The sequence below is a fragment of the Polistes canadensis genome, unplaced genomic scaffold (assembly GCF_001313835.1).
Source record: "Polistes canadensis isolate GaletaPanama2010 unplaced genomic scaffold, ASM131383v1 scaffold_105, whole genome shotgun sequence".
Lineage (NCBI taxonomy): Eukaryota > Metazoa > Arthropoda > Insecta > Hymenoptera > Vespidae > Polistes > Polistes canadensis.
In genome coordinates, this window is record NW_014569652.1 from 102,644 (window position 1) to 130,591 (window position 27,948).

General features: G+C 30.0%; 6 protein-coding genes across 10 annotated transcripts in view; 3 read left to right on the top strand and 3 right to left on the bottom strand.

The window, feature by feature from the left end:
* Window positions 1-7,062: 7,062 nt before the first annotated feature.
* Window positions 7,063-9,544, bottom strand: LOC106787562. Its single transcript, XM_014750000.1, has 2 exons — window positions 9,348-9,544; window positions 7,063-9,235 (listed from the first exon to the last, which is right to left on the bottom strand). The coding sequence occupies exon 2, from the start codon at window positions 8,216-8,218 to the stop codon at window positions 7,667-7,669; it is 552 nt and encodes a 183-aa protein (XP_014605486.1). The 5' UTR covers window positions 8,219-9,235; window positions 9,348-9,544; the 3' UTR covers window positions 7,063-7,666.
* A 28-nt stretch (window positions 9,545-9,572) lies between these two features.
* On the top strand, window positions 9,573-11,076 carry LOC106787561 (transcription initiation factor TFIID subunit 9). The gene is made up of 3 exons (XM_014749998.1): window positions 9,573-9,875; window positions 9,998-10,447; window positions 10,692-11,076. The coding sequence occupies exons 1-3, from the start codon at window positions 9,737-9,739 to the stop codon at window positions 10,835-10,837; spliced, it is 735 nt and encodes a 244-aa protein (XP_014605484.1). The 5' UTR covers window positions 9,573-9,736; the 3' UTR covers window positions 10,838-11,076.
* Window positions 11,077-11,200: 124 nt separating this feature from the next.
* Window positions 11,201-12,897, bottom strand: LOC106787563 (cilia- and flagella-associated protein 20-like). Its single transcript, XM_014750001.1, has 4 exons — window positions 12,739-12,897; window positions 12,438-12,629; window positions 11,848-12,080; window positions 11,201-11,771 (listed from the first exon to the last, which is right to left on the bottom strand). Exons 1-4 carry the CDS (start codon window positions 12,820-12,822, stop codon window positions 11,321-11,323), a joined length of 960 nt encoding a protein of 319 aa, XP_014605487.1. The 5' UTR covers window positions 12,823-12,897; the 3' UTR covers window positions 11,201-11,320.
* A 186-nt stretch (window positions 12,898-13,083) lies between these two features.
* Window positions 13,084-14,644, bottom strand: LOC106787555. The gene is made up of 2 exons (XM_014749985.1): window positions 13,893-14,644; window positions 13,084-13,535 (listed from the first exon to the last, which is right to left on the bottom strand). The coding sequence occupies exons 1-2, from the start codon at window positions 14,114-14,116 to the stop codon at window positions 13,313-13,315; spliced, it is 447 nt and encodes a 148-aa protein (XP_014605471.1). The 5' UTR covers window positions 14,117-14,644; the 3' UTR covers window positions 13,084-13,312.
* Window positions 14,645-16,599: 1,955 nt separating this feature from the next.
* Window positions 16,600-22,243, top strand: LOC106787557 (oxysterol-binding protein-related protein 2). 5 transcript variants are annotated; one of them, XM_014749991.1, is made up of 9 exons: window positions 16,600-16,922; window positions 19,192-19,390; window positions 19,478-19,587; window positions 19,888-20,046; window positions 20,176-20,376; window positions 20,457-20,646; window positions 21,404-21,520; window positions 21,628-21,845; window positions 21,923-22,243. In XM_014749991.1, the coding sequence occupies exons 1-9, from the start codon at window positions 16,915-16,917 to the stop codon at window positions 22,023-22,025; spliced, it is 1,305 nt and encodes a 434-aa protein (XP_014605477.1). In that variant the 5' UTR covers window positions 16,600-16,914; the 3' UTR covers window positions 22,026-22,243. The 5 variants fall into 5 exon arrangements, with proteins under 5 accessions (XP_014605477.1, XP_014605478.1, XP_014605479.1 ...); XM_014749992.1 differs by having other exon boundaries at window positions 16,603-16,736; XM_014749993.1 differs by lacking the exon at window positions 16,600-16,922 and adding an exon at window positions 17,003-17,165.
* Window positions 22,244-26,704: 4,461 nt separating this feature from the next.
* LOC106787558 (tumor protein D54) overlaps window positions 26,705-27,948 on the top strand; it is a 13,316-nt gene continuing 12,072 nt past the window's right edge. Inside the window, exon 1 of the mRNA XM_014749995.1 lies at window positions 26,705-27,002. Within this exon, the coding sequence (XP_014605481.1) occupies window positions 26,984-27,002 (19 nt within the window). The 5' untranslated portion in view covers window positions 26,705-26,983. The remainder of the gene's footprint in view (window positions 27,003-27,948) is intronic.

A 27,948-nucleotide genomic window follows, 5' to 3' on the forward strand; every position in this document is an offset into this window, starting at 1 on the left:
GATCCTTTCACCTATAATTATAAAATTATATTATATATATAAAATGTGTATGCGAGGAGTGTAATATAATAAATAATTAATTTTTTTTAAATCTGCAAACATGAACTTTAGCCCGCGTTTTTGTATTTTATCACTTCGTTAAAAATTCAATAAGATGAACTATAAGAAATGTAACTTTATCTCGGATCGAAGAAAATACGTAAGAATAATTTCGGTTATTATACTGTCGGCCAATGGTAAGAGTCAGCCAGTTCTGCAATTATTAACGAGCTTTATCCGATTATCAGGTCACAGACCACACGATGCGTCGACGATTTCGAATGTCGCTTTGAATAAATGAGAGAGGTCGTCGATCGACCATCTTTCCTCTAATTTTCACAAACGCATTATATAATATAATATATTTTTACATATATATACCGTTATAAAATGTAATTTAGAAATGAGACGTTTATTTCAAAATCCATATTTGATGGAATATGATTTGTTAATAATATTTACGCTTGTAATCCGATCTGATTATTTTTGTTCAAAGATAAATTAAAAAAAAATTAACATAAAAGTCATATATCGTAAATAATTGAAATTTATTTCATTTATATTCTTATATATTTAACAATGAACACTATATTAAAGGTTATTATATTTTACGATGTTAAGTAATTTTACGAATAAATTCAAGGTATGCGTAAAGAAATAGAAGAAGTCTAAGAAATGTGAGGAAATAAAAAAAGAAAAAGAAAAAAAGGTGTCCTCGCGAAAGAAATAACACGAACGAGAACCCATCATACCGTTTCTTCCGGACGGGAAATGTATGCCCACCACCAAACGTTGGCCAATCGAATCTCACAGAGAATTTAACACCCCTCGTCTATCGCGTGGACGGAAAGAGTAGAAATTTCCAATTTTATCGCATCTCCGGTGGCTCCCTATTTTAAATAAATATTATCGATATCCGGGATTGATTGAGTATGAAAATAAAAAAAAGAAGAAAAAAAAAAAAAGAAAGTCAAAAGCACCAAATTTATTTGATAAGATCGCCGAACTCTATCCAAATATTAGAAGAACAATAAAAAAGAAGAAAACACAATCGATTATTAATATTACATGGTTAAAGAAACAATTCACGTGTTGAAATTATTATGAAAAAAAATACAATTCAAAGTAACAAATATATATTTGTTAAAATGTAATCACAAAAATATTTCGTAGAATTAAAAGATTTGCCAAAAAACAAAAACAAAACCTCTATCGTTTATTAATAATTATTTGAAACAAACTATTATATTTGATATATATATATATATATATATATATATATATATGTGTGTGTACGATGATAACGACGAATAAAGATCATCGAAAGATCGTTAACATTTTTACGAGGTAAGGTTTCTTATATTCTTCGAATCGACACAGTCGTTTCGTCGATCTCGTTAACGGCATTGGAAGACGAACTTCTCGTTGACATCTCAACACGAGAAAAGAAATAAAGAATGTGTATGTGTATGTAAGAGAAAAATAAAGAGAGAGAGAGAAAGAATAAAAGAAAAGAAAAGAAAAGAAAAAGATCCATCCGTGCAAGGCGTTGCATCCGTGAGAACGACCTTATCGGAAAGACATAAACGTTCGAAATCCTAGCCGTAAATTAGGATCCACGGAATGCTGGACTCTCTTTTTCTTCTCTTCTCTTCTCTTCTCTTCTTTTTTCTTTATTTCTCACATTCCATTCTTTCTCCTAGCCCTTTTACTTCTCCTCAAATTCGCGGTCGACGACGTTAGTAGTCCAGAATACGATTTCTCTTTCTCTTTCTCTCTCTCTCTCTCTCTCTCTTTCTCTCTCTCTTTATATATCTATTTTCTTTCTGTCTTTCTATCTTTCTTTCTTTTCTTCGAGAAGTCTGAAACATATATCGGTAAATCAGATATACGACGATATACCGGTAGATACTTTAGATGAGAAACTGATAGCTATTATCAAACGAAAAGATTTTCCAGCTGTCGACGATGCAACTGAGATCGACGATTTACAAAAAAAAAAGAAAAAAAAATCCTGCAAAAGAAATATTTTATTTTACGATGATTTTTTATTATAAAAGAATATTACTTCTCGATAATGTTAGACGACAAATTTTTATTCGAAAGTAATATACCTATTATCGATAATGCACATCTATCAGATATTTCATCTTAAATATTAAGAAAGTAAACCCTAATGTCATTTCACCATATACAAATGGGACTTATTTAGTTTTTTTTTCTTTTTATCATGATCATTGAACTACTTTTTTTTATATGAATTGATTCCAAATTATAAATCAAGATACGAAACGTAGAATTTTATTTAATTTTTAATAAACGATTTTTATGACGAGTTACAATAATACAAAAAAAAAAAAGAAACTATTACACAATTATGTTAATATCACATGTTTCATTAAAAACATGAACGAAATATAACTCTAATCGTTTTTCGAGATATTCAAATAAGACTGTTCTATTTTTTTTTCTTTTTTTATGGCCAATGAAATATCCTTCCTTATTTAAAAATGAAGTCAAAAATAATGTTAACCTTTTACAGAATATATATTAATATAAAACCTTTCTGTATATTTTATTAATAATCAGTAAAATGTATTCCTATTTTTATTACACATTTTGCACAAAAGAAATTTATATCCAAAAGAAAAAAAAAAAAATAACTTGAATCATAACAAAATATAAACCCTAATACTTTGTTTGTATCTATTTTATTATAACCAGTGAACTATCCATCACAACGAAACTTATCCCTACGAACCAAGCCACTGTTTCAGCTATCACAAAGATATTACAGTTAAGAATTTTTATGATCAGTTCAAGGATAGAACAAAGAAAGAAAGAAAGGAAAAGGATGGGAATGGCGACGGTCCTTCTGCTTTTACCGGTACATCTACGCAATAGAAAAAAAGAGAGAAACAGAGAAAGAGAAAGAGAGAGAGAGAGTTCGTCGGTTAGGGGGTGAGAGGAGTAAGAATAGCATTGGAGTACAGTCTATGCCGTAACAAGGGTGGCACGATTTCAAGAATGCGGAGCACGTTCTCAACCAATGCCGGCAGCCAGGCAGTAAAACAAATACGCCCTCCCTATATACGGGTGTCCCCGTAATACCACGCGTCTACGAATACCTCATACTCCATTCGAGTGTTGAGAAGCAAGCAGAGAGAGAGTCGACCTCGTTACCGATACCAACTGAGAGAAAACGCTTCTTAAGCGCGGTTAAACTTCTCGCTCTATTGCGAAAAATAAGCTTTTACGACAAAAACAGTAAGAGAAGGACAAAGAGAGAAATAGAGAGAAAGAGTGAGAAAGGGGGCATGCGTTAACTGTGCAAGAAAGTGAGATGGAAAAAAAAAAAAGAATTTTTTTTTTTTTTTTTTTTTTTTTTTTTTTTGCAAAAATCCAACTACCATTTCTTCTACATGATCGATCTAATATCCGTTTTGATCCGTTTAAACGTATAAACACATATATGTACGTACCTATGCATGTGGAGGTATGTATATTAGAAAAGTACTCACGAAAAGGAACGATAAAAGGTGCACAATAACCTCGCGTACGACGCAAATGTCCTCTTTCAAACGAGACTTCCTCTTTAGAAATGCAACCGAGTGATGGACAGGTAAAAGAAGTGGCCAATGTGGGCTGGTCTCAGCGTATCACGTGACACACATGTCAACGGCCTTTGTTTCGCATCCTTTTGATTGAACGTTCAGAGCACTTCTTTTTCTTTTTTTCTTTTTCTTTCTTTTTTTTCTTTCTTTCTTTAGTTCTAAAACCGAATTCTTTTCGTCGTTATATGTCTCGAAATATTTTCTTATAAAATAATTTCAGAAGAAAAAAAGATAAAAAGAATTATTGATTATGTGTAAAACTATAAATGATTCAATTTTTTGTGATAGGAATGATCAGACATTTTATGAACGTGGAATTATGACACTGCTCTCTCTGAACGATGGCAAAAGGTCATCGACAAAAATGAACTGTAACTAATCGAATGAAGTTATATTTTTTAAGAAAAATTGTAAATTTTTTCCTTCTTATTTAAAATTCGCAATCCACTTAGTTGCCAAACCCAATAGATACATATATACAATTTGTCATTTAATTATGTATACGTTTTAACAAGTTTAATTGTTAGTTTAATAAAGCAAGGTGTAACCATTGAAAATGTTTCTATAGTATGAACTCTGATCTCAAAACATATCTACGATATTTGAATAGTTTACAAAAGAAATGAAAGGAGCTTTTACAAAAGTGGACCAGTTTTCACCTGATCTGGATCACGATCTATTTTCCGTCGTCAACAGATTCGTGACTATCTATCTCTCTCTCTCTCTCTTTCTCTCTTTCTCTCTTATAAACCTGTTCGTTCGCGTGCCGAGGTCCTGGCCTGGGTCCCAGAATCCTGTTGAGAATTCTCCTATAGTAACGTGCTCGTTTCAAAACTGGTCCATCTAAAAAAAAAATAAAAGGGGGATGCTGTGATGCCCACTGTGTGTCCGCCTTATTATACGCAAGCCTATGGTCTTCAAATGAATCCAGTTAACCTTTGACACCTATGCATATCCAGTCATCCTCCGTTCTTCCTGTATAACTTCCTGCAACAGAAAACTGGTCCATCATCGAGAAAGGGGATTGATTCTATCTCCCTTATTTTTCACAGACCCACTGACGACCATTGTCCACTCGATAGAAAATAACTTCGACCACAAAATGTGCACCTAGTTAACCTTTGACTTTCAATTAAATAAAAAAGGTTAACCGTTCTTATTGGTTCTCAACCAGTTTTCTTTTTTTCTTTTTTGTTTTTTTTTCTAATCATTCTGCCGATGTATTTTTTACCTTATATATGATATGAAGATACATGTATACAGTGTTCTGAATTAAATAAAATATTTATATCAATGAAAAACATGTGTAATTTTATTATATTATTCGTGAAATGAAATAGAAATAAAGCGTTCTTTTTTTTTTATTATAATATTAAACAAATTCATGAAGCGTCCTGTAAAGAAAAAAATTTGTTTGAAATCATTTTCTAGTGGGGTTTGATGGAACTAAAATTATATGGTGTATCGGTAATATAGAAATCTAGAACGGTGTTGAAACACAATTCTACAATTGATAATATAGAAGTGTCGAGGGTAATTAAATGTTAAAATTATTTGAATCATCTACTTTATGAAATCTTATGATAAATGATATTTTAAAAAACGAGACATAATTCTTTAGAAAGAAAGAGTTCACTATCTATCCACTACAGCTATGATTTAAAAAAGAAACCTACAAAAAAAAAGAAATGTTATTCTAGGACTGTAATAATGCAATGAATGAATCGAATGCAATCTCTTTTATGGATTGCATCTTAAATTTAAAAAAACAATTTTCGATTACTCCCTGGTATCTGTAAATATATAAAAGTTATTAAAAACCATTATAAAGTAATTAGTTTCTGTGTTTAAATGGATAAAAGGAACCAAGGAAAAAAAAGAGTAAAGGAATATGATATTAATTAGGAAGTTAAAAGAAACTAATTACAATTATAATGTTTATGGTAAGCGGTCTTTGGCTGGGTTTTACTTGCAATGGAATGTATAACATATAAAATATGTTAAACATTATACTGAAAGTAAAAWACCATTGCCCAGGTCTAACCACGAGGAGGTAACCGCTTCCGAAGACCCGGGATGTGCATCCTGAAGATGTCCACATCCGAATTAAATTGAAAAGATATAAGATAATCTAATCGAGAACGTTTTTTAAAGAACATAATTCTTAGTCATCGCCCTAAAAATTTCACCTATTAGCAACTAACATTCTTCAACGTTTACATATCAAAATCTAACAGAAAATTGATTAAAAAACAATATAAGTTATCGGTAAATTTTATGTTAATGTATTGGCTTAGTAACGAAATTAAGTTTAAAAAAGTCATCTAAAGAAACATAAAATAAAAATATATCAACATTATTTTCTATTTATAGTACGTTAATAAGTATGTAATATTTAAACCAGTACATATGTGTTAAAACAAGCTGAAATATAAAAAGATTGCATTAGAGTATTAAAATAATCGTTAAATAATCGATAGAAGTGTCTATTGTTATCTAAAATCTCGGTGTATAGGATTTATGTACCATCCTCTTCGAAGTCTCCTGTTAGACTGAGTCATTACCCTCTAAAAATGTACTTTTATTGAAAGTTGTTTATATGACTTTCCGAACGTTACGCATGTGCATAAATGGAATAATCCACCTAATCAATAAAATTTAAGATCATAACGTTCTCATTTTAGTATTCTTTTAATTTTTATGTAATTGTTTAACCGCTCCTGCACAGTGATGAGTGCGAAGGTAAAATTATTTAACCGAGAACGTATTTTAAGAAACATAACTCTTAGGCCCCACCCTAAGAGTTTCATCTTTTCGCAAATAATACGCTTACGCCGAAATCTAACAAAAAACTGATATAAAACAATGTATGTTATCGGAAAATTTTAAGTTTATATATTGGCTCAATAACGAAATCAAGTTTAAAAAAGTTATCTAAAAACGTAAAAGAAAAATATATCAAAATTATTTTCTACTTTAAATACGTTTTAATAGGTAATGCAATATTTCAATTTATATATATATGTTAAAACAAACTGAAATATAAGAAGAGTGTATTAAAGAATTAAAATAATTGTTAAATAATCGATAGAAGTGTAATTATTGTTAAAAAGCTCGGAATATATGTTTGGAGCTCCGTCCTCTTCGAAATCCACCTTGAGACTGGCACTTTCTCTTCTATGAAAATTACTTTTATTGAAAGTTGTTTATATGACTTTCCGAACGTTGCGCATGTGTATAAAGGGAATAATGCATCTGATAAATATAATTTAAGATTATAACATTCTGATTTTAGTATTTTTATCACTTTTATGTAATTTTTTTAATGCATTTGCGCATTGATTACTTCGAGGGTAAAATTTTCCTGTAATATAAGTAAATTGCACTAGTGCAATAAAATAATTGTTAATTAATCGTTTAAGTGTTTATTGTTGTCTAAAAGCTCAGAGTATAAGATCTATGTACAATTTTCTTCGAACTGGGTCATTGTACTTTGTTAATATTCTTCTGTTAATTTTTTTTTATATTACCATTTGAACTACATACATACGCTTCTCATTTAAATCGTTTTCGTTTATTACTATAGATGGTGTTAGTATTGACGACACTGTAGCGTGTTCAATAATATTCAAAAATAATTCATTCATTGGGGAAAAATATTATATGAATATTTTTATTATAAAACGTATCAAAACAAACTTATACAAAATATATAACAAACTTAACAAAATCTTAAACGGAAAAAGGAAGTAGTGACTAGTGTTCACGTTTTTAGTCGCTGCTAGTCATTAAGCGTGCCTCGCTCGGTGGTTGGGATGGAAGAGAGCGAATAGCAGCGGTTGTTGATATAAGTGGGTTTTTTTTAGTTATTTAGTTTCGCCACTAGAGGCGTGACGTTAAGAATGCCGGAGGCGCCAAATTTTGGCGTGACGGCCACAATACTCCCCCTCAAGTCTCTTGAGATGGTAGATTGAAAGAGACTTTCTTCATGACGTATGTTTTGGTTGGTATGTTTATTGTTCAGTCCAGTGGTGTTCAGGTATTGGATTGATTTCTGTAGGTTGAGCGTCGTTTTCTGCATCCGTTTTTGATAAATAAGCGGGTTTCAATCTGTCGATGTTAATGTCCTTAAGCGTACCATTTATATCTAGTTCAAAAATTGTATTTGATTTTCTTCTTGTAATTTTATATAGTCCTCGATAAGGTTGTTCTAGCGGTGCTTTAACGTGATCGGATCTAATAAATACATGACTGCAAGTATAGAGGTTTTTTGGAATGAATATCCTTGATTTAATATGGTGAGCTGTTGATGTCGGTCTCAGTCCTCTCATGTATTCACGATGCTTTTCTACAAAAATCTGTGGATTAGCTGCAGAGTCATTATTAATGAAAAATTCACCTGGAATGCATAAAATGGTTCCATATAACATTTCCGCTGGTGAGGCTTGTAAATCTTCCTTGTAACTGGTACGAAGTCCAAGTAATGCTGTAGAAAGTATTTCTGTCCAAGGTTTTGGTGAACACATTAATGCAGATTTAAGCATGCGATGCCATCGTTCGATCATACCATTTGATTGTGGGTGGTATTTTACAGCCAATTTCGTTGTCTATTACAGCCAATGAATCTAGTAAAAGCCTGAAACAAGGATGACTCGAATTGTGAACCTTGATCAGTTGTTATTGTTGTAGGCGTGCTATAGTGTGCGATCCAGTGGTCGAAGAGTGAAGTAATGATGGTGTCTGCTGTAATGTCCTTTAATGGAACCGCAATAGGCCATCTGGAGAAACGGTCAATGATGGTCAAACAGTATTTGTAGTTATTGTGTTCAGGTAGTACTATGATGTCTAAATGAATATGTTTAAATCGATCATCCAGTATGTTAATGTGTTGAGGTGGAATGCATGTATGTTGTTGCACTTTGGAAAGTTGGCATGGTATGCATTCCTTTGACTAAGTATTAGTATCTTTGTTGATGCTTGGCCATACAAACTTCTGCCATAGTTGTCGTGAAGTTGCTTTTTCTAGTTTCTGTGAGAAGGCGTAAGTTAGCAGTCTGTGATCTGTTCTTATTGTAAATTGTCGTCCTTCTAAGAGGTGTTTGAAGTGTTTAATACTAGCGAAAATGGCAAGAAGTTCTCTGTCGTAAGTGCTGTATCTTTTTTCAGTCTCTGTCAGTTTCCGTGAGAAAAAACCAATCAGTCTTTATTCATTATCTTTTTTTTAGCCTGTTGTTTAGCAACTCTATCGAGTTCTTCTCTTTCTCTCTCTGCTTGATTTTTTAATCTTTTTGCTCTCTTTCTACCTAATTTAGAAGTAGGCGCAGGTTGAAATATAAAATCTGTCCTAGTACATGAATTATTCTCGCCTTGATTCATATACCGTACAAATATTGCAGATTGTGATCTGTAACATATAGAATCTTCGATTCTTGGTTCAGAAGAAGATCCGTGTGGACTTGGCGATTCCTCTGGTTCTGGCTCACCAAGATTCTGTTCCATCTTTGGTTCTTGTACAACTGGTGGTTGTGGTTGAGGAGGTCGATGATGGTGGTGTACAGAACTAGTCGACGTTAAACACGTAGCTGAAACAAGCGACGGTTAACGCTGAGTATTATGTGAACTATGTGATGACGAGTGACTATGAGAACTATGAGAGGAGATGGTTAACAGTTTGTCGTGATGTAAGGTGGTTACCTGGTGCATACTAGAAGAATGGTGATGGGTGGCAATAAGATTTTCTCCTTCTTCTCTGGTTGTTACACTAGAGCTTGTACTAGAATGATAAGCTGTCAGCTCGGTGGTTGGGACGGAAGAGAGCGAATAGCAGCGGTTGTTCATATACGTGGGGTTTTTTTAGTTATTTAGTTTCGCCACTAGAGGCGTGACGGTAAGAATGCCAGAGGCGCCAAGCTTTGGCGTGACGACCACAACACGAACACCTCTAGTACCGCTTAAGCTTTACTATTTCCATCGTAGTTGTTTATCTGTTTGCGTCGTGAAAGTTGATGTAGAAAAAGTATTTTTTTTATTACATTTAATTAAAATATAATGCGATATTCGCAGTAGTTATTCGTTCGTATGAAATGACTGATAAATCTAAAACAATGAGCCACGTAAAACACATTCCGAAAGATGCCCAAGTTATTATGTCCATCATGAAAGATATGGGAATTACGGACTATGAACCGAAAGTTATCAATCAATTACTTGAATTCACATATCGTAAGTATTTAATTATATATTCTTAATTATTATTAATATTCATTAATATTAATATTATATAATAATTCATTTCTAAAGTTAGAGATATACAATTTTATTTTTCAAATATAACGTGATTTTAGGTTATGTTACTTGTATACTAGACGATAGCAGAATATATGCTAATCATGCAAAAAAGAAGTTCATCGATTTAGATGATGTAAGATTAGCTGTTAAAATGCAATTAGAACGTTCTTTCACTAATCCACCACCGAGGGACGTGTTGTTGGATGTAGCTCGTGCCAAGAATACTGTGCCATTACCATTCGTTAAGCCCAATAATGGTTTGAGATTGCCACCGGATAGATATTGCTTAAACGCAACTAATTACAAATTAAAGAATGCTACTAAGAAAACTGTTACAAAGCCAATTCACTCTTTGGTCGGTAATAATATATCTGGAGGACAATCAAGAATCAAAGTAGAAGGAAATAAGACTGGTCTTTCAATAGTCAAAAGACCGGGTACTTTGACCACTGTTGCCAGAACGCAGACTATTTCTATACCAAAGCCTGTATTAAAATTCTCAACCGGTAAGATAATCTGATAATTTTCTATTATGAATAAAATAATTTTCAGATTGTAATATGCAAATATACATTTTCCTAGACCATTTTCATGTCCTTCAATCCCATTCAACTGTCCCGTCTTACCACATTTCATTGAGAGCTCGATTATGTGAGACCAAATGTATTGTTTCTATATTCAAAAAATTTTTTATTAAAACATATATCATTTTTATACCTACTCCTTTTAATTTATTTTTTATTTTTATAGCACCAACAGGGACAGCCACTGTTAAAGCACAGGTAACGAAACCAAAAATACAGGTTTCATCCGGACAAACTATGCCACCTATCAAAATGGAAACAGATGACATTTTGAAAAGAAAAAGGGAAGATGATGACTATGATGTTTCATAACAGTACTTAGTTATCGATATAACATAATATTTGTATTTCTTGTTTTACTCATATTTGTTATAGTTAGAAGTACATAAATTGTTGTATATGTTTAAAATTAATTGTTTGTATTTAATTTTATTATAAAAAATAAGTACATAGTTTATCATTAGACATTACTTTTTTTAGTTAGCTTATGTAATGATAAAGTATTAATATTTTTCTTTTATGAATGAACATAAAAAATAAATACAATTTCATTAATAGCTCCGTATCCCCAATGATAATACGTATGTAACGCATCTAATATTAATTTTTTATAATAACACAAAGCATATATAAAGCCTATCATATAAAGAATATTGTTAGCTTGAAATCGTTAATTTAATATCAAAATTTGTACTGTATTAAAATAGAGTAGTGTATAAGATAGAATTATAAAGTAAAAGCTTTGACAAGCTTTATTTTAAAATATTTTAATTATTCAGTAGCGTATTATTGCAATTAGCCTTCATCTTCCATAATTATTTCATCCAAGATAAGATCTTCCTCCTCATCTTCATGTTCCTCAACAGCTGCCATAGCAGCTTCAATTGCAATTTCTTCGTCTTCAAAGATATGCCTGTCATCAATTTCATATTCATGTTCTTCTACATCATATTCTTCATCCTCTCCTATTTCTTCTTCCATTGATATTTTAGTTTCAGGAACTTCAGTTTCTTCCAAAGGTACTGAAACTTCCGATGGAACTTCGATATCATCTACTCCTTTCTCTTTAGTTTCTTCACTTACAACTTGTTCTGATGGAGTCTTATATAATATTGGTGGTTCTTCCACCTCTGGTTTCTCATGTTTACTAATTTGTTTAACGTCAACTTTTTCTCTAACACATTTCCTTTGACGTATTGGTAAAAATAGTTTATATTCAGCTGGTAATTCTTCGTCATTATATAATCTATTTATAAAAATGAAAAAAACAGAACACGTTAATAATTATATCGTATCAAACTATGATGTTATTAAATAACGACCTTGATGAAAAATAGATTCGTCGAATTCTACAATTGGCGTGCATCTGCATCCTCGTAGTTTCCACGTAATTAGTGCCGTATGCACGCCGGGTAAAATCTGCTAGATTAAATTGAATTTGATTCCAACCATTGGATAAACCGATTGGCATGGTCGTACAAAATGGACGAACTCTAGTCGTACTTTGAAAATTGCTTACACGAAATCTTCTGTGCATATTTTTGTCATCGAGAATCTAAAAAAAAAAAAAACAAAGAAATAATTAATTTATAAATAATTATAATAATAAATGTAAATTATATTAATAATTAGTTTATATATATATGCAGCAATATTATTACAATTATCACGTTTGATACACGTGAAAATTTCCATTCAGGGGTCGCATGTACCACTGGGGGGTATACGCTGACATATTTATTTTATGCGTTAAAATATCAAATGGTCTGAATGAAAAATTGAACAGAAACGACTCGGCATACACAGAACGCGCGTTTACAATAATAAATTATTTTCTTTTCTTAGATTCTCTCGATATATATGTAAAAATTTAATTGAAAATAATATTAAACAAAAATTAAATTTGACTTACGGTTATCTCGAAGGTGAAATATCGTTTCATATTTTTAATAATCATTATTAAAAATGGTAATGAAATTCCAAGAACTTTTTTCTTCTCTGCTGGACAATAAATGTAGGTTGTTGCCACATTAGTTCCAGCTAATTCCAACACTAATGATTTGACCTCATCGTCAATGATTCGTCGTATATATCCATTCTTTACCTAACAGTATCGTACTTTAACAAGATTGTTCATTAACGCGTATCGTAAATAGAAGATTTCTTTAACAATTTATATACATACTTCATAATAAAAGAAAAAATAAACTCACGTGCATGCCCCACAATTCTAAAGGAGCTGGTCCACAGCTGTATAAAATTGTTAAAAATCCTTTTTGATAGGTATTACGAAACATCTTTAATATTTTTGATCTCTAAGGTGATTTTGAATCATCGATCGAGAACGTGTCAATGTCAACGATATTTCATACTTATCTCAAATTATATTAATTTTTCTTTGTTTATTAAAATAATCGAAGAAACAATTTTTATAATTGACTGAATATAACAACTTACGCATAGGAGTGAATAAAAATGAATTAAATATGATTAATTGTGAGTAATGTTAGAAGAAAAAATGTCATTTAATAGGCATATTATATAAAAGAACAATTGAGAAGAAAAAAAATTATGTAGGCGGCAGCGTGTTTATCAAGGTAAAGAGTAAAGTACGCTTAATGATAAATATAATTGAATTTAAATAACGAGTAATCGATTACAGTTTATAAAGGTCATTTATTCTTGCTTTCTGTACGTCTACCTGATCCATAACAATAGACACGAAAGATAGATGTTCGATAAACGCATATACATACACGTGCACGCATGCTATTAATTATTATTTAGTTAAGAATAACGTAATATCTCGTCAATACGTCGACGTTCCTTTTCAGTTGCAAAATCTGGTACGATCGTGATCCTCGGTGACATTCCAACGCTAAAAATTCGATCGATCCTTATGCTATCTAGGGCAAACATTTGTATCATCGCAAAATGCATGATCTCACGATTTAGTTGACGTGATATTTGTTTCTTGATCCTTTGCAAACGCTGACGGCAGACGACTTGACTTCGGTAGAAAAAAAAAAAAAAAAGAAAAAAGAAAAAATAAAAAGATTAAAACAAGAAAGAACAAAATTAAAATCAAATATAATTAATGATTATTATTTGTTTATTGTGTGTTGAAAATTGTTTGTACGTTATCTTTAGATCTATCGAGATTTTTATTTTTGAAAAATTTTTTTTAAATAAGTTAGAATTATTTTACAGTCATATATAAATTATATTTTGATTCTTTTATTTTTTGTTAATATTTGAAATAATTTTTATTATTTTGACGAGAACTTATATAATTTTAATGTAAAAAAAAAAAAGGTATAATTGATTAAATTTGTATTTTTTTTTGTAATTAAATATTAAATCTTACTAAGGTAGATTTTTGAGCTTTGTGTAACTGGGATGAATCGATACGTCGCTTCTATAGAGTTCAGGAAACAGCTTCATATGTTTTGAACAATACTTCCTAAAACGTTGCTTGATCTCCTGTTCAAAACGAGATTTTCTTAAATATTCTTCATCGGTATAGTTGTAAATAGTTTCACCACTTCTTCTAAGAGACAAATTGTTCCTCGCGCTAATTGTTTTATTCATTTTTATTTAAATTTATTTACTATTATACTTTTACTTTTTTTTTTTTATATTTTTTTTTTACTTTCTCTCTCTCTCGAAAGAGGATTGATTATCGGACAAAATTTAGATCTTAGACGGAAAATTTTGAAAGGAGGAGGTAAGAGGAGAGAAAAAATAAATTATAAAAAAGGGATGAAAAAAAAATATGTAAATCGTTGAAATTATTCACAAATCACGGCGCGTGTCAAGCAAGACTGACGACTTCAATGAAAGTTGGCAGATCTGTTACGAAGTGAGCCCCTGTGCCTCGTACGAATATCGATTTGGTTTCTAGGAGAACCAATAGTGAGATATTCGGTTTATTCTTATTTCTACTTGATCACGAGATATTACGTTACGTTGCGTTGACGACGATTAGAAAAATATTAGACGAATCGTAGCAAAAACGAATGAACGAACGAACGAACGAACGAACGATTAGAATCGAAGATGTTACTCGATTTTACCAAGACGAACATTTATTTTCCTTTTACATTTGCAAATTTACATTTTTTTTATACCTACGTTAAAATCATTTCAAATAAAATATATAAAATATGAAGATCACAAACTATAATAGAATAAAATAATTCGAAAAGACAAATTCAAGGTTTACGTATTCGAGAAAATGATTTCTCTGGCTGTGTTAGAAATATTTTGGATCGAACGTTGTATAAAAACGAACGATTAATATTGGATTTAGCATGGGGGGAAAATTTCCTTTTTTTTACATTTATAAAAATACATTATTTTTGTCTATGTTAAAATCGTGTAAAATATAATATGAAAGTAACGATAGCAAACTATAAAAATATAAAGTTATGATGAAAGAAGAAAAATTCAAATTTGACATTTCGAAGAAGCTGTTACAAGTTCAATAATATTATTATTAATTTATGAATTATTTGTTTTAAGTCCATATACCTATATATATACACACATACATATATATGAACACCCAGGTGCAAATTTAAACTATGTGGAAAGTATGATATAGTTAGGAAAAATAAATTAACGAGGGTAACAATATGGAATATAAATGATCGTCAAACAAAAACGACCATCGGTTAGAAAATTGAAGTGCACAGAAGGAACGAATTTAATTAACGTACGCGTGGTGTACTTTATCGAAACTGTAGTTAAGCCTTTATCGCACAACGATTGTTTCAAGAGAATGGACTTGAGACACGAAAGCATTTCAACGGAGAAAGTGGAAGAGGAAATGTTTCGAGGATATTCAAAAGTCCTTTATTTAATGTCTTCATATATTGCCTTTAACTATAGGGTGTTCTATAAATCAAATTGATCAAGCTTTCATTCATTTTGTTAAATGATTTCATTTACGAGATTTAAATCATACAGATAAATACAAAAAGATTATTTATAGAAATTTGTACAGTTAACACGATCATTTTTTATGTAATATTGTTAAAGGTTTATTTTTTTAAGTATGAAATTGTAATTTTTTTACGGCGATATAAAAAATATTCTATAATATATATATTTAGGTATTATAAAGAGATAGGATACATTTAATTCTATCACGCTTCGCAGAATTATAAATTTCAACTTTTTCCGCATCCTTTGTGAGCTTTATCGGCCACCCTGTATTTTAATTCCATCTCATCCCCCCTGTGTATTTTTATTTATTTTTAATTCTTATTATACGAAATTAAACAAAATGAATCGATAAAAAATTCAACTGAAATGAATGATATAATCATTTTCAATTTATCTAACGAAGATTAAAACTTTCGATTAACACCCGGTGACGTGCTATTAAAAACTTAAAAATATTCACTGAAATTATTATCACGTTATTCTATACGTAATTACTTGTTGAAAACCTATAATATTATATAAATACTTCAGCACAGAATTATCGTATAAAATAAATGGACAAATAATTTAATCGTATAATTCCATACAACACACACACACACGAGTGTATAAACCAAATGTAATATTTCCTAAACAATTATTACAATAATTACATCGATTATGTATTCATAAATTTCATTATTTTGTAAGAACACACACGTTATATTACATTGATAATATCAAACCTATAAAGAAACAAAAAATTCTATCATATTGTAGAAACAAAATGGAATAATTAATCGGAAGAAAAATATCATATTCCCGAGACGAGAATAAATTTCAAATTCAAATACTTCGAATAGATGAAAATAACGCATGCGCAAATTTTAATGGTAGCCAATGAAAGAGAAGATAGAAGGGAAAACGAAGTATAATTTGTTAAGATAATGATATAAAGATTTAGAGGAGGAAGAGGGGATGGAGAATGAGTAAGAGAAAAAGAGAGAAAGAGAGAGAGAGAGAGAGATAGAGATAGAATGAGTAGCTCAGCAACCATGCTCGAATATATTGATATTTTCTGTCGCGCTCGCGCGAAATAGTGAGTGCGTGTTGATACTAAGGGGGTTGGTTGTTCGCGAGTGAGGGTAGAAGAGGGTTGTTCAGAAATGTAAGAGAAAGATAGAGACAGAAAGGTAGCGTCACGCCCGAGGGTTAAACGTGTGCATACACCAGTCTCGAAGCGTCCAGCTGATCGCGGTGACTTCGTCAACGTGATAACAAAGTGACGAACATGTTACTTGCATTTATAATCATTCGCGAGTGAAGAAAACTAAATAAAATAAAAGAAATATTAAATTAATAATAACAAAGCTATATATATATATATTATATAAATAAAAATAATAAAAGAAAAGAAATATCAATTAAACAATTTTATCATCAAATGAGACAATATCAAAATGACACGGTGATAATCGAAATTCGATTATTCGTTAATTTGACATAATATGCATTATTGCAATTATTTTATTGTCAATTTTTTTTATATCTAACGCATACACACACATAGACTAACACAAACACAAACACAAACATGTATTATTATTATTATTATTATTATTAACGCGTTCGGGGGAGTTATAAAGTTTAAGTGAAATTTTGTTATTCGTTCTCCATCGGTGACCTCGTAAAAAGGCTTAACACACGTTATGTGAGCTTATTAGAAAATTATTTTATTATTGAAAATTTTCTTCTATTTTTTTTTTCCTCTATTCCTTTCTCTCTCTCTCTCTCCCTCTCTCTTTATTCCTATCCATATCTATTACCGTCTGTCCGTTTATTTATCTGTATATCTATAGAACTATATATATATATATATATGTATATCTATATAACCATACATATGTAATCCGCCGCGACGCCGGATGTCGTTGGACGTCGCGACGTCGTCGTCGTCGTCGTCGTTGAGACAGCAGAGTACTCCCGACGCTGTCATTATTAACGGATCGGATTATCATCATCTTCCCTTGGTTTCAATTACATCTTACTTCCTTATTTATTTAAAAGACGATACGCAATACGATATTTACTGGCTGCAACGGAAACACAACAGGCAGCTCAATAATTACGACAGATTCGTACAATGGCCAGCGAAAGGATATCGGGTCGATACAGGTTTGTCTTATGTTTTGTTTTTTTTTTTATGTTTTATTTTTTCATTTTACACGTTTCCTCTTTTTTTCTTTTTTTCTCAAAATCAATTTTTTATTTTTTTATATAACTTAATTTTGTATCGATTATAATCATTAAACATTTTTTTTCTTTTCCCCTTTCGTTTCTTATATATATCTTTTCTTTTCTTTTCTTTTTATTTGTAATTTATTTGAATTTAACGTTAACAATTCAATATAGAATTTTAGTATAACGATTTTAGAACGTGATCGAACTATCGTCATATCAGAGATTTTCATTGAGAACTTGGTTATCGATCGTTAAACGAGGGTAGACAAAATGAATAGTATTACTCAGTATTGTACTTTCTCTTCCGTCCTTGTTTTCGAGACACATAATAATGTTATTTCCTTTTAAATGGGGGTAGATAGAAAATGTTCCTTATCCGAAGATACATCTATTTTCTTTCATATCTTTTAATTAAGAATTCATTTCGGATGTTATAAATAACACAAACGAATATATAAGTAATAAATGAAATGAAGAAAAATTGAATAAAATATTATATTCAAATAAATCATTTTTCATTATTTATTCTATGAAATATCATAGGAAACTCTATCGATATTATCCATTCGTGAAAATTAAACTATCCTAATTTAAAATATTATAGAATGAAAAATGAGGGGAAAATCGAAGATTGATTGAATACAATTTTTAATATAATTAATATTGAATTTTTAATTTTATAAAATATCTTATCTTAGAGAAAGATACCACCATCGACGTTTATCTATTCATGAGAATGAAACGATCGTAATTTAAGATATAAATAAAATAAAATTGAGAATGATTGAATATGATTTGTAATTAAAATAAATTTGATTTTTAATTTGATAAAATATCGTAGAAAAAGAAAACTAATCGACGTTATTCATTGATGAAAGTTAAAGGATCGTAGCGCGGATGAACGACCTACTCGAATATCGTAGCGTAAAGTAGAAATACAACTAACGAGGTCACCGACACAAACTACAGTCGCCTTCTCTCTCTCTCTCTTTCTCTCTCTCTCTCTCTCTCTCTCTTTCACTCACTCTCTTTCTTTCTTTTTTTCTCTTATAGATAAATATAGTACAAGCTATCTAACAATAAAGTAATCGTACTTGAATATGAATAACTGATCATTTTCTGATCAAATTCAAAGAACACTTTACAGAGAATGTGTATATATATATATATATACATATATATTTATATATAGTATGATTGCTTTTACTTTGGCCTTTTCTCTTCTCGAGAGGAGAAGAAACTTCATTTATCGATTAGGAAGGCAAGCAAGCCTTTGGGCGATTACGTTGCCAAAATAACGTGTATAGGAGTAATCGATCGTATCAGATGTTCCAATGTATTCTTGTATGAAACTATGTATAATATTTACCTACACACGTGTTTATGTTCGTGTAAATGTTTATGACGTGATATATGGTTTTTTTTTTTAGTGTATTTCTCTTTTGAGGATGAAACATATTAATTAAAATTAAGATTTATGATTTGTTTAATTGAAGAACATCATTACCAGTTCCTGGCCACTCAGAGGTAAATCTTTGCTCAGTGTTGTCACTGGGCAAGGACCTTAGTAAAATCACAATGCCGGTTATATTCAACGAGCCACTTTCCTTCCTTCAACGAGTAGCAGAATACATGGAATATGCTAAATTGTTGAAACTGGCATCCGCTGAACAGACACCTGTAGGCAGATTACAAGTTAGTTGAATATTTATTAGATTTTATCTAAGTAACTCTAATGAATAAGACATATTTGTTTAATATCACATCATGTTTATTTTATAGTACGTAGCTGCTTTTGCTGTAAGCGCATTGGCTTCTAATTGGGAACGTCTTGGAAAACCATTTAATCCGTTGCTTGGCGAAACTTACGAATTAACTCGTGAAGATTTTAGGTAACAATTTGATTTTACAATATTATTCATTTGAAGTTGATTCATAGTGGTAAATCGAGTACTCTATCATTTCGAATCATGAATTTTACATTTATTTTTCAAATTTTATTAATACAGAAATATCAAACTAATTATTATTTATAATAGTTTTTGTCAAAACAAAATAGAATGTATTAAAAATATTTATATTTATACGCGAAAGAAATATTTTTAATATCGGTTTTATAGAAAATGGTTTGTTAAATTTACGATATTTATTAATAATCTATGACTCATTTTTGTATATTTGAATATTTTCAGAATAGTATGTGAACAAGTTTCTCATCATCCGCCAGTATCGGCGTTTCATGCTGACAGCGAAGATTTCGTTTTTCACGGTAGCATACACCCTAAATTAAAATTCTGGGGTAAATCGATAGAAGTACATCCAAAGGGTATCGTCACAGTAGAATTACCCAAGTAAGAGTTTATATATGATATTATATAATATTTAACAGATTTTTATATTATAAAAAAAGCTTTTTGTTAACAACTGATCTTGAAAATATAATAATCGATTTAATTTATTTATTTCTTATCTAATATTAGATGGAAGGAAGCATATACTTGGCAGAATGTTAATTGTATACTCCACAATGTATTGGTTGGCCAACTTTGGATGGAACAATTGGGTGCACTTGAGATTAAACAATGTGGAGGATCAAACTTAAAAGCTTTGTTAACTTTCAAAAGTGGAAGTTGGAATGGCAAGGATCTTCATCGTGTTGAAGGATTCATAACGAATCAAGAGTAAGATTAAGAGAAAATAATTTTAATAACAAAAAATAATGTGATTGTGTGTGAGAAAAAAAAAATAATATTACTTTTAGTAAAAGAAAATTGGTATATTTGTATGGGAAATGGACGGAAAAATTGTATGCCTGTGATCCGTCTTTGTACGAGGATGCACTTGAAAAATTAAAAAGGGATGCTAAAAGTCCTCAAGGTAGTCCAGGTCACAAAAAAGTTCTAGCTAAACTTCACAGCCTTAAAGTTGGAGCTTTCAAACCATCTCATCAGGTATGCTCTATATTAAAAAATTTATTATTATATTAAATATGAATATAATTGAAAAGAAAAAAAAAATAACTATTTTAATATTTGTTAGAGAAAGCACATTAAATTAGAAAATGATATAAATTATGTTAATATAATCAAGATTTTTTTTTTCTTATCCAAAATTTATTAATATTATTACTAAGTTTACTCTTAGGGAAGTTGTTTTTTGGACGGGTTTAATTAAGATGAACACTATATTTATCCGTTGAACGTTTCGTCTCTATTTGAGACTTCCTCAGCAACTTGATAGTTATGTTCATAAGTCAATATAACATCATTTTTATTACAGTCATAAGTTTTCACTATCTTATAAATAGAGTCAATTTTTAAAAAAACGTTATTCTACTCTAACTTTTCGAACACTACTAGTAGATTAAAAGTAGTAGAACTAAAAGTTATAGTAGAATAACGTTTTTTTAAAAATTGACTCTATTTATAAGATAGTGAAAACTTATGACTGTAATAAAAATGATGTTATATTGACTTATGAACATAACTATCAAGTTGCTGAGGAAGTCTCAAATAGAGACGAAACGTTCAACGGATAAATATAGTGTTCATCTTAATTAAACCCGTCCAAAAAACAACTTCCCTAAGAGTAAACTTAGTAATGATATAAATTATGTTTTATACGATTAAATTCGTAACGAATAAATTATTCATATATATTAAAGATATGAAATAATTTTTTTTTTTTTTTTTTTTTTTTTTTAATTAGGATGCAATCGAAGAATCATCTACAAGTATAGATGGTGAAGATACACCAATGATCGATGAAATACCAAATTCTACGACACTTTGGGAAGTTTCACCGAGACCTCCGAATAGTTCTAACGTAAGTACTTTTTATTTTTTTGTCTCTTTAATACTTTTTAATACTTGTCTCTTTATACTTTTGATTACTGCAAACAAAAAATTAATACATATTATTCCAATTTATAGTACTTTCAATTTACTACATTTGCGATGTCCCTGAACGAGATAGAAGCAGACATGAAAAAGGATTTATGTCCAACCGATTCGAGATTAAGACCGGATATTAGAAAATTAGAAAATGGTGATCAAGATGGTGCAGATTCTGAGAAGGCAAGACTTGAAGAAAAGCAACGTGATGCTAGGAAAATGAGGAAACAAAAGAAAGGACAAGAATGGACACCAAAGTATTCTAAAAAATTCTATTTTCTTCTAAAAAAATTGATCATTCATAATGTTATTAATTTTGTTGTTATTTTTACAGATGGTTTAGATGGACGGTTAATCCTTACACAGGACAAGACGATTGGTTGTATAAAGGCGGTTATTGGGAACGTAATTACACCGACATCGAAGATATATTTTAATGAATATTACAAAAATGATATCGACAAAGAAAACTAGGCCATGTATCGAAAGCCAAAACGTGTTGCATTGATGCGTTAGTTGTTGAGGAAAATTTTGTTGTTGTTTCTTTCCTCAGAAAAAAACAAAAAAAAAAAAAACCAAAATGATCGATCTTGATATTATCTGAGTGAAAAGATTCGTTGAAAATCATCAGCCAGATTTAAAAAAAAAAAAAAAACAAAAAAAAAAGCAAATATAAAACAACGGCTGGTACGTGTATGTACGTGTGATTAGATCGTAATTCTAGTAAAGAAATAAAACAAAGAAAAAATATTAGAATACGTTTAGGAGGTGTAAGCATGTCGTGAAAATGGCTAATGTTTAATTGTGTTAGACAAAATTTCTCTTCTTTTTATTCATCGTCATCTATCCCTATATTTTTATTTTCCACAGCACTAAAAGATAAATTTTAATTTACGATATATTCAAAATGTTTGCTTAAACGTCCCGCCCGTATGTAATAAAATAGAAAAATATAAATTTAAACGTAAAAATTTTCACTTGGAAATTTTGGATGGTCAAGAGGAAAATAAATAAAAAAAAAAAAGAAAAAAAAACAAAACAAAAAAATTGTGAATTAACAAACTAAACTCTGCAATTATGCGATCTGTGTTAAATTAGAACGCGAGCTTACGCCTCGTAGAGTGAAACCAAAAGAAAATAAAATATAAAAGAAAGAGAGAAAGAGAGAGAGAGAGAGAGAGAGAGAGAGAGACAAATCGTATGCAGGTCATACATATATATACGTAGATAATAAATATTTATATGTATGTGTGCGTGTGTATAAAAAAAAAACATAAGAAAGAAAAATGCTCGACGAAAACGAAATAATCGAAAGTTTAGAAAGCAGGTAATATAAAAACAGATTACTGTATGGTGCATCTCACACACTTGTATCCTTCAATCTCTTTCTCTCTCACTTTTTTTGTTTCTGTCTAACTTAATCCTGTCATCAACAACCCTATTTTTAGGCACGCTCTCAACTAATGAATTAATCACGGCGATTGTGTGTTAGTAATGTGTCAACTCGTTAGTGTGCCATTCATCGATAGATAACGAAGTTGTTTTATCACTTTCTAACTTAGAGAGACCTTCTCTCAAAGAGAAATAATTAAATAATAACAATTCAAACAAGAATTACGTGTATGTGTGTGTGTGTGTGTGTGTGTATGTGTTAAGTAAACATTGTCACTAGGAAGAAACAAAAGTACGTGATTCGTAAAAGGATAAATTCAAAGAAATTTCATTGAATTTGTCTCAATCGCAATATCTCTATTTCTCCACACACATCTCTGTCTTTTAATTAATTTTTTTCAAAAGAAAAAAAAAAAGAAAAGAAAAACAACACACGCAAGCTAAAAATAAAAAAAGAGACAGATATAAACGTATTATTATTATGCACGCGCGCATCTCGATGTACATACATAGATACATATACATAAATACATGCATACATATACATACTAACAATATAAATGTTGTTAACAAATGGCGAATACGAATATCCTCGAGAAACAATTTTTTATATTAGAAAGAACAAGAAATTGATTCTTCCTTACTATCAATCTTCCACGTGAGAGAATTAGAAAGAAAAAGAAAAAAAAATAAAGGAACAAAAGTAAACTATACGAACAACCGTACTCTAACCAATAAACAAATCAACATAAGCTGTCCAAAGGAACTTGTCGTGAAGAAGTTTTTTAGAGCACGCTCAAGCAGCACACCTATTATGCGTTCATTTTTAATAAAATTGAAAAAATATATTATGAAGAAAAATAAAACAAATCTTAGCGTCTCTCTGACACTATTTTTATAAACTATTAAACGAAAAGGTAAAGAATATGAAATAATCGGTAGCTTCTTGCTATTCTATGTACATACATATATATATATATAGAGAGAGAGAGAACGATTGTATCATAACGCTTGTACCTATTTTATTTATTTATCTAAAAAAAAAACATTCAATTTAAAGTAATTCAATTAACGCGATTAACTAAAACAAAAAGTACAAGAAATGAAGAACCAAAAAAATACTAATTATTATAGATAAGTTAATTAGAACAAATTTTAAATTATATATGTGATTAGGTTGTGATTACTTAATTTTATAGAATTTTACTTTTTTGTGATTATATATTATTTAATTATTTATTGATAGTTTTAATATTAGTTGTGCCAACTTAGTATCTTCCTCCGGTTCGAGTTGATAAATAGAATTAGGATTAGATCAGAATGTATACGGCCTTTAAAGAGCTTCTAAATCTGCAAGCTTAGCTTACCAGCTTAGCTCGATAGAATTTTCAGGAACGTTGTGTAATTGTATTAGAAATCGTCGTTTAAAAAAAAAGAAACAAAAAACAAAACAACAATTAAAGCGAAAGAATTAACGCGATAAATTTTCTTACGAAAGATTGACAAATTCTTTTCGATAATAATTATTATAAATTTTTATTACTTATTTTTTTATTTTCTTTTGCTTTGAATTAATTTGAAAAAATAAAAATTAGTAATAAATTAAAAGTGGACACACACACACACGCGCGCGCACATTTATACATACGCGTATATGTGTATGTACATACAAGTGGTATAATACATATACACAAAGTACAAAATTACATAAATGAATATTGAACAACACAATTAAATAAGTATATGCTTTTTCGATTTGTTCATTGCCACTATATATCAAACAGAAAAGCTAATTTAATTTCGAATCTTTTAAGATAGTCTCTGACTATCTAGATACGCTTTTTAGAAATCAAGCGTTCAATGGAGATTCGAGATGTCGATAATACTAATAATAATTATGTTAATAATAGTAATAATAATAATAATAATAATAATGATAATAATAATAATAATAATAATAATACTAATACTAATAACAATAATTGCAAATCTTTCTAAAGGAAATCAAAGTGTATATCAATCTATATACATTAAAATATAAGTGTGAGATAATTCGATATGGTAGAGCCTCGATCGTGTCAACATTTTCGGCAATTTGGAAACATTAATTATCCATTGTTATCAAATATTAATAATAGTATATATATATATATTCTTTTGTTGTAAAGCTTATTGCAATTTTTAGAAACGACTCTATTAATGTTAAAACATCATCTATTACCACATAAGAATCTATTTAAATGACATAACCGACGATGTGTAGTAAAACTTAGGATTAAAAAAAATTCAAGAAATAAAAAAACAAGAACATTAAAAAAAAAAGGACAGATAACAAATCGAGGTTCTATTATAAAACAAATCAACGAGATCTTGATTAACACTTATCGATCGATGATAAATTGTAATCGAAGATAACGTTCAGATAAACGAACATTATCGTTAGATAACGTATATATACATAACAGATCATATGAACACACACATACACACAACATACACATATATCTACATTGACAAGAAGCCACAGAAAATGACACGGTAAAATAATAACAGTAGCGTGTGTGTACGCTGATCCACATAGGAATTGATCTCTGTGCAATACGAACATTTTTACGCTTCGATACGACGTAATATACAATAATCCAAATGAAAAAAAAAAAAAAGGAAATGTTTATCAAAGATCATCCGTGATATATACCAGAACAAGAAAAGAACATGATCCTGTAAGAAAAAGGAAAGAAAAAGAAGAACAAAAAAAAAAGAATGATTAATCTTTATATAAACATATATAATTGAACTGATCGTTGCGTTGTTTAGAAAACACATTTCTATGAGGAGTTCGCAAATTTCTAGATAATATGAATTATCATGTTTAAGTTGCATATAGACGAGCCAGTGTATAACTGTAAATAGATAAATAGAAATTAGAAATAAACGTTATTAAGAAATAACTATACATGCAGAGTGTTATGTGATGTTCGATTTTGCATATCAAATTATCCGCGGTTTACAGGTATGGTGTATTGATTTCTCTTAAAATAAAATGAATCCATATCTTTTAATTTATTTTCGTTAAAGTAATTTAAATAATTTTTATTTCTCAGATTTTTATACAATTTCTTTATCTAATTACAGAAAAGATTAAATCTTTCAAATCTAAAATAAAAGATGAAAAAGACTAATAGTACTTACTGATAGATTCATATATAATATCATCTCTTTTCGAAGTAAGTTAAATATATATATTTAATTTATATATCAATATACTCATATATACATATATTTTATAATTATCATAAATTATAAAATATTTAATTAATTAAAAAAAATATATATTATTATACAATATATCAAACAAGCAACCGCGTAGGAACGCTGGCAACGAACCTTAACAGCACAAAAAAAATGAATAAGTGCTGTTATTTGCTCACTATTTGTGCTCAACACATTATTTTATCAAATAATTTTTATTTATCTGTTATTAGTTGAAAATAATTATTAAACTTTGAATAATTATGAAATAAAGTTGAGCACAAATAGTGAACAAATAACAGCGCTTATTCATTTTTTTTATGCTGTTAAGGTTCCTTGCCACCGTTCCTACGGTAAACAAGCAAACAAATATTATCAACCGACATTAATTACTCAGGAGGTAACTATATGTTCTCTTCTTTACCGACGCCTCACGGACGATCTTTCAATTATTGCCCGCGTGACGGCGCTGAGCGCGACGGTGCCATTTCCAATATGGCTGCTGCGACATTCGACGTACTGCACTCAGAAGGAATCGATCACGACCCGGTGACGGCTAACACGTCTTCTAGTCTCGCGTACTTTATTCCGAGAAGTGCAGACGTGCCTCTCCTCCTTGTGAACGATCACCTATAGTGCATTACGAATTCAAAGAAGAAAAAATAACATCGACGAATATCAAAGGAGTGTCTTGTTACGTGGACGATCATCTTCGGAGGTTAAACTATTTCGTTGCAACGACGATAACAAGATGAGCAACGTACCAACAGGTGAGAGAGAAAGATAAAAAGAGATAGATAATATACACACACATTGAATTAATTATAATTTATACTATTCATTTATCTTTCTCTTTATTGTATATAATTATTTTCACAGTTGATTTTTAATTTTATCGAATTACAACAATAAGCGATATTTTCTACGATCTATACTTGTATTACGTATGGTCGACGAAATGCGTTCTATGTTGGCGTGACGAAGAGAGAGATAGGAGATAGAGTGAGAGAGGTTTAGAGAGAGAGGGAGGGTTGGTGAGTGTTGGTTTAGAGGGGCATGTGGGGGGAGGAGAAGAAAGGAAGTAGTTCCAACCTAAGCGCATTTTTACGTTAACGTAATCACAGATGCTTCTATCCATGCATGTTCGTTATTACATATGTTCCTTTATGTATTACTACGCCTTTCATGTAACTTTTGCAAAATATTATTTAAGATATTTTTTAAGGTATTAATTTAAGAAATTTATTGACGATGATATTTATGGTTTTTTTTTTTTAATATGCATCTATATATGTAAATGTGTATATATATTCCGTGTATATAAGGAAGATAAATTTAGAATAATGTATAATGGTAGAATTTTGTAATTAGAATTTTATAATAGATTGGAGTGATTTAAATGGAAGAAGTTCAAAATTGTTCGTTTTAATTCGAAGAAAATCTTCTCTCTTTCTCTTTTTATCTTTCTTTTTGTCCCGTCAAACGGAAAAACCGGCTCAGGTTTATTCTCGTTCTGGCTAGGCATAGTAATTGAATTAACGTAATTAGTAAGTAACTTTGTTTCTTAGCTTGATTGATTCTTAAGGAAAGAAGATAAAGAAGTCATTGACATTATAATATGTTCATTCAAAAAATAATTATAAGATTTTATTTTATTAATATTTTGTGTATTAAAACAATTTATTTTATTACTTCATATCTTTGTTCGAAACTCTG

Excerpts from the sequence above, each read along its gene's own strand:
- LOC106787557 (XM_014749990.1), top strand. The coding sequence starts at position 17,598 with ATGGCCAGCGAAAGGATATCGGGTCGATACAG. Across the intron at positions 19,588-19,887 it reads TTAACTCGTGAAGATTTTAG|AATAGTATGTGAACAAGTTT; the intron begins GTAACAATTTGA and ends GAATATTTTCAG. Across the intron at positions 20,647-21,403 it reads CTTTCAAACCATCTCATCAG|GATGCAATCGAAGAATCATC; the intron begins GTATGCTCTATA and ends TTTTTTAATTAG.
- LOC106787555 (XM_014749985.1), bottom strand. The coding sequence starts at position 14,116 with ATGAATAAAACAATTAGCGCGAGGAACAATTTGTCTCTTAGAAGAAGT. Across the intron at positions 13,536-13,892 it reads AAGCTCAAAAATCTACCTTA|TCAAGTCGTCTGCCGTCAGC; the intron begins GTAAGATTTAAT and ends TTTCTACCGAAG.
- LOC106787562 (XM_014750000.1), bottom strand. The coding sequence starts at position 8,218 with ATGATCGAACGATGGCATCGCATGCTTAAATCTGCATTAATGTGTTCA.
- LOC106787561 (XM_014749998.1), top strand. The coding sequence starts at position 9,737 with ATGACTGATAAATCTAAAACAATGAGCCACGTAAAACACATTCCGAAA. Across the intron at positions 9,876-9,997 it reads ATTACTTGAATTCACATATC|GTTATGTTACTTGTATACTA; the intron begins GTAAGTATTTAA and ends ACGTGATTTTAG. Across the intron at positions 10,448-10,691 it reads TGTATTAAAATTCTCAACCG|CACCAACAGGGACAGCCACT; the intron begins GTAAGATAATCT and ends TTATTTTTATAG.
- LOC106787563 (XM_014750001.1), bottom strand. The coding sequence starts at position 12,822 with ATGTTTCGTAATACCTATCAAAAAGGATTTTTAACAATTTTATACAGC. Across the intron at positions 12,081-12,437 it reads ATTTCACCTTCGAGATAACC|ATTCTCGATGACAAAAATAT; the intron begins GTAAGTCAAATT and ends TTTTTTTTTTAG. Across the intron at positions 11,772-11,847 it reads CGAATCTATTTTTCATCAAG|ATTATATAATGACGAAGAAT; the intron begins GTCGTTATTTAA and ends TTTTATAAATAG.